The following is a 15,228-nucleotide window of genomic DNA, read 5'->3' as shown; positions in this document are numbered from 1 at the left end:
AGGCATAGAAATTTGAAGATTTTATGCTTCAACATTGTTCTACAGAAAAATGCTAAGGTATCTATATTTGTAAACCTCAAAAATAGAACCACAGGAAACTAGGTTGCAAAATACTGCAAGGTCACTGGTCTAAACCTCTGCCGCAGTGCAGAAGACCTCAAGCTGTGTAGAAGCGTGTCCCTTCAAATGTGCTCCAGCTCCATATGATGGAAGCTTATTCAAAGAAGAGAAAGCACAAAAGACAATGGAGGGAGAGAAGTAATATTCACGAGTGCAAATAGATAGCATATAAACTTTTTATCATAAAGCAAACTAAGTTAAGGTTGGTCAAAGATTAACCAAGTGACTCAAGAAAAGATTTCTCTTCTAGACTTCTTCAATATTTAAGGTTTGGATTAATCACAGTCTAAAATGGTCATTCTATTATAATAATTTCAAAATATCTTCATCTTAAATTTTTAAAACAAAACCTATTACTTTAAAAACTCAGGAAGTCTCACTGGCCTAGACTTTAAAATACTCAACATGTTTTCTTGATTTGGCCATGGGTGCTCTCTTAGGAATGGTTTGGCCTTCTACTCAGAAATGCAAGGCAAACCTAATGTCCAGTGTGTCTGGCTGATTAAATCAATGACTCCACAATCACCCAGCTGTGGTGAACTACTCTTCGAGTCACTTCAGAGAGTGTATCTTTTTGAATACAATGTACCTCAATATTTTTGAAATATTTAACTTAAAGCAATAGTATCTACACAGGTGTTTGCGAGGGACTGCAGTAAATGAATTAGGACACTACAAAATCTAACCCTGAATTAATCCAGGCCATCAGACAACCGCGCACCTGCACTTGCACTGTTTCCGCACAGTCTCTTTCCCCGCACGGCCCCCACGGTTCCTTCCTCAAACTGCCCTTTAACATAGCACTGTACTATGTATCACTCACGGTGCTGTGCGATCGTGCAGCTGCTGACTATCTTCTCTGCGAAACTGTACAGAAGAAACTTCCTTTCTGGTGTCCATATCAGGGAAAATCCGTGTGTATTTAATTGGTTTATTATTTTGTTATGGAAGCTGTAAATTTTGTAACTGATGAAACTATTCTCAAAGCTTGGGTGCTAGCATGTTTTTGGTTTAAATCTGCAACCAAATTTTCTACCCATATTCTTCCTCACCAAATTTTTTAACCCATTTTTTTTCAAATGGCTGTATTTCTATATTTTATAGTTAGCGTAAGCCCCTTTGTAGATTTTAAAGTGAGAATTAAAATAAAATTAAATATTTATACACAAAACATAATTATTATAACCACTTTCATTAAAACATAGATTTTTCCATTCATCAATCTTGAAATAGCTTTGATACAATGGGAAACAAGTTGAAAATGCAATTGATGTACAGGTGTTAGCCTATCCATAGCTCAAATGGTAGAATTCAGTAAACAGCAAATTGTCTGAGCCTACTTGTGAATCTTGCCAAAGGATGGAAAGCACGTGAAAAAGGGTTCTTAGCCAGCAAAACCAGCGTCACAAATCTGAGCTCCTATACTTTATTCCTTCAAAAACCCGGCGGGCTTCCACTCATGATTTCACAGTAGCAATCGGAGAACTCTGTCTTTTATTCAGCCCCACAGGACCAGTGAAGTCGCACATGACTGAACAGCAAAGGGGCTGGCACAGGTGCGCACACTGACAGCAGCAAGGACCCACAAGGAAGGGCACAGGCAAGTGCAAAACAAAACGAACAAGTCAAACAAACTGGTTAGGGGTCTGTCTGCCCTTAACAGCTGTGATGCTGTGAGTAGCTTAGAATGATTCCTAACAGGCAACATGTAACTGATGTTAATACAAGGGGATTACAGGAACTACTATAAAGGACACATGGACAAAATCAAGGGGGAGGGTGGAGGCAGGTTCGGCTGGGGTGGGGTGGAGGGATGGGGAGAAAAGGCAGACAACTGTAATTGAATAGCAATAAAAATTAAAAAAAATAAAAAATAAAAAAAACCCCACCATCTTTGGCAACATAAACTTTTACGAAAGATAAACTTTTTATGAAAGTAGGATGAAATCCCTTTTATAGACTACCTGATTAAAAACAAACAAACAAGAATAATGTAAAATTCTGATGAGAAAGGTTTTAATTAAAATAATGTAAATAAAATCAATAATGCCAAGCTGGCTGGCAAATGTTTAGCATATTGAAAACTCAGCTATCCAGAATGAGGGACTGGAAGCTAAGTTTTTACAATTCAAAATTAAATCATTACTCATCAATGCTACAAAAAGCAGAAACATCTAGTAAGTGTTTACCAAATACTGCTTCGGATTTATGGTGTATTCAAAATAAGGATTCAATGCACTATAAATATTAATTCTTATTTTTTCCCTTTGAATATTCTATTTCTTGATAGTTCGTGAATGTGGTAATAAAAATGGGAAATAGAGAGTTAATTGTTCTTTGCATACTGTCTTATACACAGAGCTGCTAAATCATTTCCAAAAAATACTTAACCAAAATTAATGTAAGCGTAAACAAAGCAAAGTGAACAAAACTATCATTTCTAGGTTAAGTATTACATGTATTTATATGTAATCATTTCTGATTATGTAAGTGAATTAAATTGTGAAATTAACATCTATTTGGTGAAAAATTGAAACTGAATATTGTTAGCATTGATATCTAAAATTTTCAGTAATATTAAAACTAAAATTTGAAATTATTCTTTGAACAATTTGTGAAAAATGTTAAATTGAATGTTATTTCAATAGTTAAAATAATAATTTTCTTGTGTTCTTTAATGCAGGTTTTATAAATCCTGAACAAACCTTTCTAATTAAGATGTAGAGTGATACCACAAAAACAGTAAATATTGTTAAGTAATTTCTCTCAATAAATTTAACATTGACAGAATAATTCCAACAACCTTAACAATATATGATCATACACTGTGCACAATTTCCATAAACCAACCCACATTTTAGCTAAAATGGCTTACTGACCACAGTAAGAATGATCTGGAGAAATGGATGGACCCACAAGAAATATCAAATTGAAACAGTGATTATAATGGTTCCAATATTAAGAAAAAGTCATAGTTTACCTTAACCTTTCCCAAAATATAAAGACATATATATTTTACTTGAAATCAAATTAGAGGATTATCTCCATTTTTTTTCCTGCCTGATAAGTTTTATTTATTTTTTAATTTATTAAATTTTTTAATTAAATGTATTTTATTGATTATACTATTACAGTTATCACATTTTTCCCCTTTGCCCCTGTGCCTGGCACCTCCATTCCCTCCAGCAATCACCCCTGCCCCTTAGTTCATGCTCATGGGTTGTACATATGAGTTGTTTGGCTTTTCCATTTCCTACACTATTCTTTTTTTAATTGGCTGCTTAGTTAGTTTCTTTTTAAAATTTTTTTATTGTTGTTCAAGTACAGTTGTCTCCATTTCCCCCTCACCACTCCCCCCTGCCCAATTCCTATACTATTCTTAATATACCCCTGTTTATTTTGTGCCTACCAATTATGCTTCTTATTCCCTGTACCTTTTCCTCCATTCTCCCCCTTCCCTGTCCCTCCATGTGATCTCCATTTCTATGATTCTCTTCCTGTTTTAGTTGTTTGCTTAGTTTTTTTTTCATTCCACTGTTGATTAAAATGAAAAAATCAGTCAACAGCATATCCTAAATTCAATCTTGTTTTCTTCCTATCTGGCAAAACTATAAGTAGCATTTACTTTTTGGTATAAAATGCTTATTATTCATGTTTGAAATATATCTTTAAAGAACCTGGATTAAAATAATTGTTGCAAGTGTATTCTAATGGCTAAATACTAATTTTTCAAGTGAAAAACACTATATTACTATAGCCTGGGTATTTTTTTAACTGTTGAAAGGGATAAAAACATCAAAAGGAGACATCTTGCTAGCCTTTATAATTTCACTTATCAAGAATTTTTATAATTTTGTTTCCCAAAGTGATACACTAATAATTCTGATGACAAAAGTTACACACACACACACACACACACACATCTAGGTCTACTACAATCTTTGTTCAATGTAATTATTACTGCGTTACACTTTAGACCAAACATCCAGATGTGCAGTTGGGTCACAGGCATGAAAACTCTACCCACGGCAGCTGAGCTTTGTAAAACCAGGTGGAGCAAACTTGGAGATTAAGGATAGCACGTTCACAGATTCTGGAGAGCAAACTCAAAAGGAACAACTTCAAGCAAAAACTCCAAAAACAGATCCTTCTCCTCATTATAAACCATGGGTTTCTCACCGATATTCTATAGGGTCTGTCAGATTAAACAGTTATTTTGAGGGGTCTTATTTTGTGCTCAATTTGTCCATGACTTTTATGTTTTCATTGAATAGTTCTGATGACAGTAAAATCTCATAGACTAAAACAAATGCTATAGAAAGCCCTCTGTAACTAAATGTCTGATCTAGAACAAGACTAGTATCTGAATTAAGGGGATCACAAAAAAGCCTACTATCACAGACAAAAGAAAACTAGCCTGTCAAGGCCTTCTGAACAGAAGCCCTAGCTAGCTCCTGAGGTACAAGTAAAATAATGTTGGTTTATATAAAATACAGTCCCCTTTTCATCTAAATGAAAACGCTCTATGTTGTGTGGGAATTTTCAATCATCCCTAACCCCCTTACTTATATACTTAATCATTTATTTATAGTTTTGGAGAGTTAAGCTTGGGGTGAGTATTTTCACTATAATGTGGATTAACATAGTCCATGAAAATATCAAATGGTAATTAAGTTTTTTTAAAGCAAGAGCATTTTGAAGGTCTTTGGTTCATTCATTATTCACAGGAAAAAAATGACTTACCTTCATGTAGGCAAGACTTTTTCTACTGAATGTCAAGTAATTTGTTTTTATGATCTTTAAGGCGAGGTTATAACCTGAGTCATATGACCCCTGATACATAGCCCATCGATTTAAGGGATCTGTATACTCTTTAAACTTGTATAAAGAATGTTGTGTGCGTAAGTGTTTTTCTGTAGAGAGCCCACTGTTTCCCTTATTTCTCTGAAGGTCTCATGATCCCTGCCAGAAGTAAGAACAAATGGTTAAAGAGTCTGGATGGAGCGGTGATTCAGACTGGGACGTGGCCATGTTGCCGTGGTGCCTGACCTAGAGCTCTCAGAACCATCCTCTCTTGTGCGTCCTCAGCCTCAGCAGTGGGCTTTCACTGAAACCCCTATTTAGGCTAGATACTCAAGAAATCAAGAAACCGTGCTCAGAGAAAATGAGCTTGGTGATTACATACAGAGGGCAAGGGAATTCACCTCAGAAACTCTCAAGAACTACCAAGAAACTACTCATGAACTATCAAAACTCTAAGTAATAATAGTTTTAAAAAGCCTTTAATATCAACAGGCAAGAAAACTTACTATATACAGATGTGTTAATATTTCTTCCCTGATGAGCGCCTTAAATGATTTCAAAGACATTTACTAAAAAGAAAAATATAGAAAATAATAATAAACATGTATTCTAAATAAATTATTAGAAAATATAGTCTTGAAATAAAAAGAAAACTTCAAAGTGGATAAAAAAATTGTTCCAACTTTGATCTGCCAAGATTCAAGGGCTAAGCATCCTCTAGAGGGAAGAAAAAAAAGCACTGCAAGGCTACCAACTTCTTGTTACCAAAAAAAATCTTCAAAAGCTATGAATTCATCTAAAGTATCTGACAGATGTTATACAATTAAAACTATGTCAGAATCCATCTATTGCAATCAATATGGCCCCTTTTCTGAAGTCGGCTTTGAAATTTGTTCAATGTTTACAGTTTACTAAAATAAGAATTTATCTCCCACGTCTTTAAAACTCATGTAACTCATAGAAAACCTTCTTTGAAACAACGGATTTAAATTAACTAAACATTCAAATTTTTTAGTTGCATTTCTGAAAAGATTGACCAACTAATTATATGATTATGACAATTACCTTTTTAAAGACAAAGTTGGCCTACTTGAAGCAGGCTATATAAAAATCTGAACCCATTTCATTAACCTAAAATTTTCATATGAAAATAAGTATTATAAAAGTCTTCTTGGTTATTAATATTATTATAAATAATTACTAATTCATTGATTTCTCTGCTTTATAGTTTAACATACTTATTCCTAATCTCTCTGGCTTTAGAAAATGGAGAAAAACTAAAAGTATTTATTTCATTCATTAGGAGTGCCTCTGAATTACCTGGAGAAATATCGGGAAGCATATATACTTGCTGTTCACCCAGATTGGTTAACAACTTCCATCATTTCTCTGACAGAACTCTTCTCAGGAACAGTCACAGACAATGCTTCAAAAAGAAAACATCTCCTTCTCCTGCAGATCTTTCTAACCGTGAGCTGATAACTAACAGCACCACACAAAAACAGAAAGTTGGAAGAGACTCGAGCAGATGCTCTTTTGTAGGACAGAGAATTAGTTTACTGATAACCTTATTGCCCTCAGACCTACACGTGTCGCAACTACTAATCGAACAAACTGGTTCCCTAGAGCTAGACAGAGGAATTGACCATTGTTTTCTTTCACTTCTCATATGCATCTGTGTGGGAGCGTGGACCATCACTGCGTCAGCCTTGCTCCCATGATGAGGAGTGTCTACCACTGAAGAGACCCAGTAGCTATGACCATGAACGCAAGCTTCATAATCTGCATCAACTAGCAATGACTAGCCACTCTGCAAGCACATGGCTCAATGTACAATAAAATACTTCTATTCTCTCAAGTAACATATTTAATTAGTCTAGACTCATGAATACTAACTAGCGTTTGATAGGCAACAATCTGATTCCAACTTTTGCAAGTGGGAGGGTGCTGGCTGCTTCTTTTCTAGTTGCCTCTGATCTTTTGGATTTTAAGGTTGCCCTCGGCAGAAAGTGGACCTCTTGCAAGGAATTTGCTGAGAAGAGCAGGCAGGAGCTTAACCCAGCTGCCCTCCGCAGTGCGAGCTGCACCTGAGAGGGAGCGAAGGCGAAGGCGCAGTCAGAGGTGCTCCTGTCCCTGGCAGGCTTCAAAGCCCCAGCAGCCCCGCATCCAGCACCTTATCTGGCTGCAGCATAACTCAAGATGCCTCTTTCCCCTCCCAAGGAGGACAGTCTGACAGCAGGTGTCCTCAAGACACCTCAGCATTGCTCCATGCCTATTTGGCAAAATAGTTAAAACAGAGTTAAAAGATTTGTTAGTTTAATTTAAAAGAGGCGTAATCTCCCTTCCAAAAGAGGTCTGCACTGCACTTCAAAGGAAAGGAAGGAGAAAAACCTAAAAGACTTCTTTTTCTCTCCTTTATTAAGAAAAACGCATACCTTTAAAAATTGAATAGTAGTGCTTTTGTACACAGACATGGTCATCAGATGATCTTGAGCACCTAAAAATGCCCTACCGTTCCCACAGAGAGTGAGTCTTTTCTCAAACTGACAGAATGGAAACGAGGGCCAGAAGGGGTTAGTCACTCTGTCACCCAAGGTCACATACCCAGCCAACTCTGACCCAAAAGACCGCATTTCCGTTTCCTTCTTTCTGTCCTTTCTGTCCTCCGCTTACTGAAGTTTTCCCTTTATCCAAAGCTTAGCATTTCACAAAAACACAGGCATTTTCATGTGCTCTAAAATAATTGTAGACTAGGAGAAACCAGGCCTTGGAAGCCTTTGTCTAAATACTTCAAAATAACAATCTGTATAAAAGCTGATACCTTTATTTTTTTAAGATCAAACTCTTAAAGCTTCTAATTTTAGTGAAATCAGTAAACAGGAAAAACAACTTTCTTTGATCAATCACAGAAGGGAAATGTATACTTCAGAATTAATTGTGTAATATATATACACCTAGAAAAGAGTTAAATACAAAATGGTAGACAATTTACTGTACACTTCAAATATTTATTTAAACATAACACATGAAAATAACTTCATATAATCCAACTAGGTGTTCACCACTGTATTTGAAAATGCTAATATATTTGTGTAATTTCCATGTTCAAAGTAAAATACTCCTCATTCTCTACTGATAGAATCACTGAAGCATTTTAATACCTTACTCTTTGGATAATTAAACAATATATTGCATTAATTTTACATTCATGCATAAGATGAACATTATGGCTTAGTTTACCTGTTCCTGAGAGCAACGTATGAAGTAGCAGAAACTGCAGACACCTAGCAGACATAACAGCAGCACTGGAGTGATTAAGTAAATGCTACTGGCATCAAATCACTGAATTCTAGCTAGCAATGGCAGCGAATCCACAACACTATTAAAAATCCACCAAAACGCAAAAGAATTTCTCTTAAAAATTCCCTTTGGTTCTTGCATTCTAAATCAAAACCAAAAAAAAAAAAAAGCCTGCAGTGTCCAACATTATACAACAGAGACACTACACAAGGCCATAGTGCTGCTGTCATCAAAACAGATCTCTGCAGTGTGCAGCTTCTCATTGATTACCGCATTCATCCATAGTGCTCTGTGCTACGCTAAAGAGGCTCCCATAGCAAACACCAAAGCTCTGGTAGGCCCATAATTAACCATTTCCTGAAACAAGGCAGAGAAGACGCTACCTTCCTTTAGGCAGAGAAACGAAATGCTGTGGTCCCTTAGAGCCAGCACAGGAGAAAGACTCAGGCAGATGCTTGAAGAGCTCCTCTTTTTATGCCCCCAGTGACAATGCAGAGGCATCCGTGGGCTAAGAGGACAAAGTCAAGCAGACCCCCTGCTGACTTGGGTACCACAGAAAACTCACCTGAGAGGATTTGGTCCCATTGCCAACCACTGGCAATGATCTTGCCAAAGCCCTGTGTAACAGATCATTTCCTCTGCAGTTCCCTGAGAGATCTTAGCCCAATGACAGCAGCTGGCACAAGGAAGCATAAACCAGGAGCACAGGAGTGAGTGCCGGGGACAAGGACAAAAGTGCTTCTTCAGGCTGTTCCGGTACAGCCAGCCTAGTGTTATTAGTAGCTCATCTCCAGGGGGCAAAAGGACAACCCCAGGTAGGTTTTGCCCAGGAGCTGGGGGCGGCTCATAGTTCCAATATTTTAAAAGATGCAAGTCTTTGATAATTGCAGAGTCACAATTCATAGTCTAATACATTTTTCACTGAGATATAGAATCATCAACCTCTCAAGTCATCACATTTACTTTATTCACCTCATATCATTCATCTCAAAGAACAACAGCAACAGTAACAAAAAAATTAGTTAATTTTAAATTATTTTACTCCACTAATTTAATTTTTATCACAATACAGAATTCAGTTTCCAAAAACAACACCGAACAATGATATACTTCTCTAACCCACTAGAGAATATTACTGAAAATTAGAGGCAAGCTGCTTTTTATTTGCTTTAGAAAATGAAATGATCAAATGATAATAGAGAGAGAATAAAGAACCACCTTGCATTTACTTTAACTGAATGCACTGTTTGCTTAAATCATATATACTTGTAAAAAATAATTATCTGATAAGGATGAATTATGAAACATGGATCATCTCATCATAACCAAATTCACTGAAAAATATCAGCCTCAAGCAAATTGAATAAATTTCCCCTCTTAAACTAACATGATTTTACTCTCTATTTAAAAATCTTAATTTTTTTATTTTCCCCAAACTTTCAAGTATTCTTTAAACTGTCTCGAGTCAAAATTGGCCAGTTTTTTGCTGGGGATTAGAAATGGAAATAACCATTAATTGAATCACTGTTATGTGCCAAATATTGTGCTGTGTTAATTTTATTTAATTCATTTATTTCTCACAAGCTTATGGCAAAATCAGTATTACTTGTCCCATATTACAGATGAGGCTGAGAAAAGCTAATTAACTTATTCAAGGTCACATGTCTTATAAGTAGTAGAGATGGGATTTGAACTTGACTTTGACTTGAAAGCCCATTGTATGCACTTTTCACTATACCAAGTAGCAGCTATTGCAATTATTTTGATAGATTACCTGAAAGTTGTGCCAGTGTTTGTTAAAGAGCTAGGGGCTTGGTATTAAAAACTATGATGCAGAAGGGCCTACAATCTTCTACCTCAATTTTGCACATTTGGAGCCAGAGAGGATATTCCAGGCCACTGTATGGGGCTGACGTCTTATGCTTTGCCTGCTGAATGTAAGTTTCTTCTACTATGGCTCAGTTATAAGACCTACGAATGTCAAGGCTGAGAGACAGAACTGCCCAGCAAGTATACTGAAGAGCAATGTTGAAAGGAGAGTCAAAACTTTTGACAACCAACTTACTTCCCCAAACTAGCACCATGTAATTTTATTTGATTGAAATTTAAGAATCTATGGATCTTGCAAGCCTATGTAGGCTAAGACAACCAAATAAAAACACTTTAATACGCTGTATATGGCTAAAGTTGTGCCTGTGTTTGGAGATATCTCCTTTTCATATATCTTTTCCCCTGTTTCTTTTTTTCTCATCTATCACCTGGAATGGCTTATTTCAAATTATAAAATCATTTGGAATGCTATTAACCTAATATATATCCCTCATTTCATCTCATAAATTTATATTAATTTGGTATAATTATCTTGAGTTCCCTAAAATGCCACCATATGAGAAAATCTGTCAAAGGGTAGCAAATTGTATTTCTAACAGAAGATAACTGATAATCAAATAAGGTCTCTAAGATGGTATACACAGACTTTATAATTACAGAATCAAAATAGAGAATCAGTATCAGAAAGGCCTAACATTAAACTTATACAACCACACATTGATATTTCTCTCTCTCTTTCTCCCTCCTTTACCCTCTGTAAAAATAAATAAATAAAATCTTTTTAAAAAATAAAAAAAAATAGAATATCCTATCATTCATTTCTGGGTACCATATACTCTGAGATCCCATGCATAGTAAGTAAGTAAGTGCCATTCTCTGAGGTCACTGTCTACATATAAGTAGAAAAAAAGTACTTCTTTTTCATCTATTAATTCAGAAATTTATATTAACAGTATTTACTTATTTAAAATATTCCTAGCAGTCTGTTCATTCTCAGCCACTTGTATCCCTCCTTGGGGTTGTATATTTCACAGCCTCCCCTCAGCTGTGATTTCACAGTCACTTCTTCCAGCAGAGTGATTTCCCTTGGGAGAAGACACGTAAAACCTAACATCCACTGCAATTCGGAGCTTGAACGTACACCATTTGACCTTGAGGCACTGTGGTCTAGGTCAAGGCCTGTTTGTGAAAAGGTTTCAGCTCTTTCACAAGAACCAAGGATCCATTATTATTATTATTATTATTATTATTATTATTATTATTATTCCTCACCCAAGGATCTTAGAGAGGGGGAGAGAGAGAGGTAAAGAATCTTTCTTTATCGGTTGCCTTTGATCGGTTGCCTCCCATATGCACCCCAACAGGGGACTGACCTGCAACCTAGGTGTGTGCCCTGACTGGGAATCGAACTTGGATCCTTTGGTGTACAAGATGATACTCCAACCAACTGAGTCACCAGGCCAGGGCAGTATCCATTATTTTGAATAAGTGACACAAACTTCCTCTTTAGGGACTGATTTTCCACTAACAGTGATTCCAATTTGTCATTTATTTCTCATTCTTTGTATTAGCATGAGAAAGCAAAACATGTAATACATTCACTATAAACAAAACTCATGCACAGTTTAGCAACTTTCTATTGTTTTTCCTTATTTTCCCAGAACACAAACATTCTAATCTTTAAATATTTTTCTGAATTGGCTATTACACAAAAAATCATAAACATGATTAATCATTTTACATTCTTTAGGGCTATATGGTAAATCTAATAATATCTCTCAGAGCAAAAGACTGCAGATAAAGTTGGTAGCTGGGAACTTTGCTCTGTTGAGAAAATGGGACAAAATCACTCCACACCTGACACACACAGAATGGGAATATTTGCATTGGGAAAATAGATACAGAGGAAATGCTACATACAGATTTGTGTCCACATGACGAAAAGAATGAAGTAGGAGTCTCATGCCCCAAACTCATCGTCTGTTGCTTACCAGCACCTGCTCGTCGGGCCTGGCTTGTTTCCTCTTCGGAATCAATAGACCTCACTTCTTCCCACCCTCCTGGAGAGCCAGGTGTCCCAGGTGCACACATGACAGCAACCTTCTAAAGAAATCCAGCCTGGGATTTTCAGCCTAGTTTTCAAACAAATTCAAGGTCTTGACTAAGAAGATTGCAAAGGGCTGTCTCCTCCACAAGAACAGTAACAACCCGTGGATTAGGAGCAGCAGAAAATGAAAGCTGAAAGAAAATATTGGTGTAAGCATAAGAAGGACTCTGCATGACCGACTCAGGTCATTGCAGGCACTGGGCAGCTATGCGAGGGACTGCTTGGACAAAACACCTTACACAAGCCTCGATGGGCCTGGTGGCGTGGAGACTGGTAGCATTGACTGAGGAGAAGCATATTGGCAGCTCTGTTGGGTTTTAACCAGATCCACAGGGTTCAGGAAATAAGCTCTCTGCCAGATGACACTATGCTCCTAGCCATTCCTTCTGTTTACGTATCTCCCAGATTACTCTAACTAGTGTCCTTTCTCCTGCTGTGAGCTTATTTGTGGAGAGGGCTAAATAAAGGATTTTTATGACAACAGAATGGCCATTAGCCCATAAGATGATTTCTTAAAACATACCTCTCTGTTTTTGTTTAGTACTATTAAAATCAATTAAATGAGAGTTTCTTATTATTATAGCTTTGATTTTTAAAGAAAAAAATGTTTTGTTTTTCCTGGGGAAATATTTGAAATTAGGCCATCTTTGTGCATATTATATATTATTCTCTACTACATAAATATTTAAAGATAGATTCCCTCTTCTTATTGCTGTATTTTCCTAGCAGAGGTGTGTACCTCAGTACACACACACACACACACTATATATATGTGTATATATATGGTACACACACACATACACACACATATAGGCTCTAGGACTTCCTCCTAGTATACGTGACATGGTACAACATTTCAGACTATGAAGAGCTATATCTTCCTTTTAGATTTTCAGATGGGATGCATACCCTAACCTTATGGAAAAAAAAAGAATTATATTTTTCCTCTACCATACTTAGTCTTTCCATGAAAACAAACAGGTACATGTGATTTTAATTTAAGCATATTATTCTGCAAGTAATTATAACTTTTTTGGATTTTAATGTAGAGAATATTATAAAATAGTAAAAAAATGCATATGCATATATTCCACACTTCCTAAAACATATTCATATGCTTCAGAACAAATCGGAGAGCGGACCAGGATGGGCAACGTTACCAGACAGTCACTCATTTGTAGAAAGAGTCATAGAGCATAGGCCAAGACTGACATGCCCTAGGAATTAAATTCCTAAATTACCAACCTAGGACTTCCACTTTATCAAACTATTATTTTCAAATTAAACTTCAGTACTACTACGATGGCCAGAAAGAACAGATAAAACTAATTACAACCAATGTCCACACCATTAATGCTGAAATATTAATCACATATAATACCCTGGAAATTAGCTTTATTTCTTCATAGTCCTAGTGATGGATGCAAAAAAAAAGGTCCGATTTCAAACCACAAATCTCTTACAAGTGCTCTGTGAACTAACAGTCAATACTGTATTGAATTTCTAATTTCCAAGTAATTAGCAGCACATAAAGGGAGGAGCACTGAGACGCTGTACAGCACATGTATATATTCCCAACTCTCCCCAAGTGCTTTCAAAAGTAGGAAAAAATCTGTACTCATCTATAGCTGACTCATCTATGTAATTTCCTCTGTTCCTCACAACAATATTATGAAAAAACAAGGCACACTTCCACATAGACAAATATACTGAGTAATTTTAAGTAATGACAATGTCTAGATTATAAACTCTTGAAAGGACGTAAATAAAGCGTCTGATTCTGTATGGGGCTAAAGACTGAAGACTGTCCAGTGTAACACACTGCTGCTATATTGGCTGGCTTTATCTGGGTTGTGAGCCACGCTGTACTGTATTAATGTATTGGCACTTAAGAATGAGTTTCAGAACTCTGGACAGAAGAGGAGATATATATATACACACACACACACACACACACACACACACATTGCCTTACAATCTATGTATGTTTATATCCTATATCCTCTTAGTGCAATCAAGATTCTTAATCTCTACAACCAGTAATAGAACACAGTATTTGTGAAAGGTTAGTTCAGCTTCAATGTACCTCTTCTGAGACATTTTCACTGACTGAACCCAAACCACGCAGATCTCTTCAGTGTTTTCCAGTTCCCTTTATGTCTTAAAAGACAAGTTATACAGAGGACTTTATTCTGCTATTCCTTGTAAGTTTTTCTGATCCCTGCACGCATGTATTCATAATTTCTTCTTGTAGGAAAAATCCTGAACATTCAATATAGTAAGCACTGAAGTAAAAAGAAGAAAGAGCTAGATCAGGTCTCTGCCTTGAAGGTTTAAATGCTATTGTTATCCCCATATTACACGTGAGAAAACTGAGGCTGAGATACGATAGGTGACATATCTAGTCATTGGCAGAATGAGAATTTGCATGAAAAATTGACAAAAAGTCAAATCTAATCTTGCATTAGATCCCAACATCCTCATTTGGGAAGTTTTACCTTGTATTAAGTATAATACAGTGTTCTTACTGGTTGGTGATTTGTGGCAAATGAATATACACCAAATAAAATGCACAGGATACCACAGGCCAAGGCCTTTCACGAGAATAGCCTAGCTCTGCCATGTCTTGACCTCAGAATACAAGTTCATGGAAATGTGAAAATACCACGAGAGTCCCGGCCTTATGCACAGACGTCAGTTCCAATCATCTGCTTCTAAGAGGGCAAAAAACTGACCTTCATGGCCCTGTGTTGTTTAACAAACCAAGCCCCCAGACATTACAAGTCTTCATCCAACCAGAGGTGTTAACTGAAATGTCACTTCCCATAGTTAGGGATCCGGTCTTCTCATTTCATTTTTGGCACTTGGAGATGTCTCTCAATTACCACAAACAATTTTATGCCATAAATGTAAAAATACAGAATTTCTATGGCTATGTGGTATTCCTTTAATGCCTTGTAACAAAAAATTTGAGCTGGCTTCAAATTTCTATATCATAACCTCTATTATAATAAAAATATTTACCTATATCCATTATAAAGTGTTTATTTTACCAAGAGACTTTGAGA

General features: G+C 36.3%; 1 protein-coding gene across 34 annotated transcripts in view; it reads right to left on the bottom strand.

The window, feature by feature from the left end:
• Positions 1-15,228, bottom strand: part of RIMS1 (regulating synaptic membrane exocytosis 1) — a 412,581-nt gene that overhangs the window by 152,465 nt on the left and 244,888 nt on the right. For 15 of the 34 annotated variants that reach the window (XM_053913703.1, XM_053913708.1, XM_053913714.1 and 12 more), the window contains exon 1: positions 12,045-12,391. The exons of 18 other annotated variants lie outside the window; for them this stretch is intronic. In XM_053913703.1, coding sequence (XP_053769678.1) covers positions 12,045-12,144 — 100 coding nt within the window. In that variant the 5' untranslated portion in view covers positions 12,145-12,391. Of the gene's footprint in view, positions 1-8,788; positions 8,896-12,044; positions 12,392-15,228 lie in introns of those variants that run through there. One more of the 34 variants, XM_071219676.1, reaches the window with a different exon arrangement.

Source organism: Desmodus rotundus, chromosome 11 (assembly GCF_022682495.2).
Source record: "Desmodus rotundus isolate HL8 chromosome 11, HLdesRot8A.1, whole genome shotgun sequence".
In the NCBI taxonomy this organism is placed as follows: Eukaryota; Metazoa; Chordata; class Mammalia; order Chiroptera; family Phyllostomidae; genus Desmodus; species Desmodus rotundus.
The sequence above is the reverse complement of the archived record's forward strand: the minus strand, read 5'-3'. Positions and strand labels throughout refer to the sequence as shown.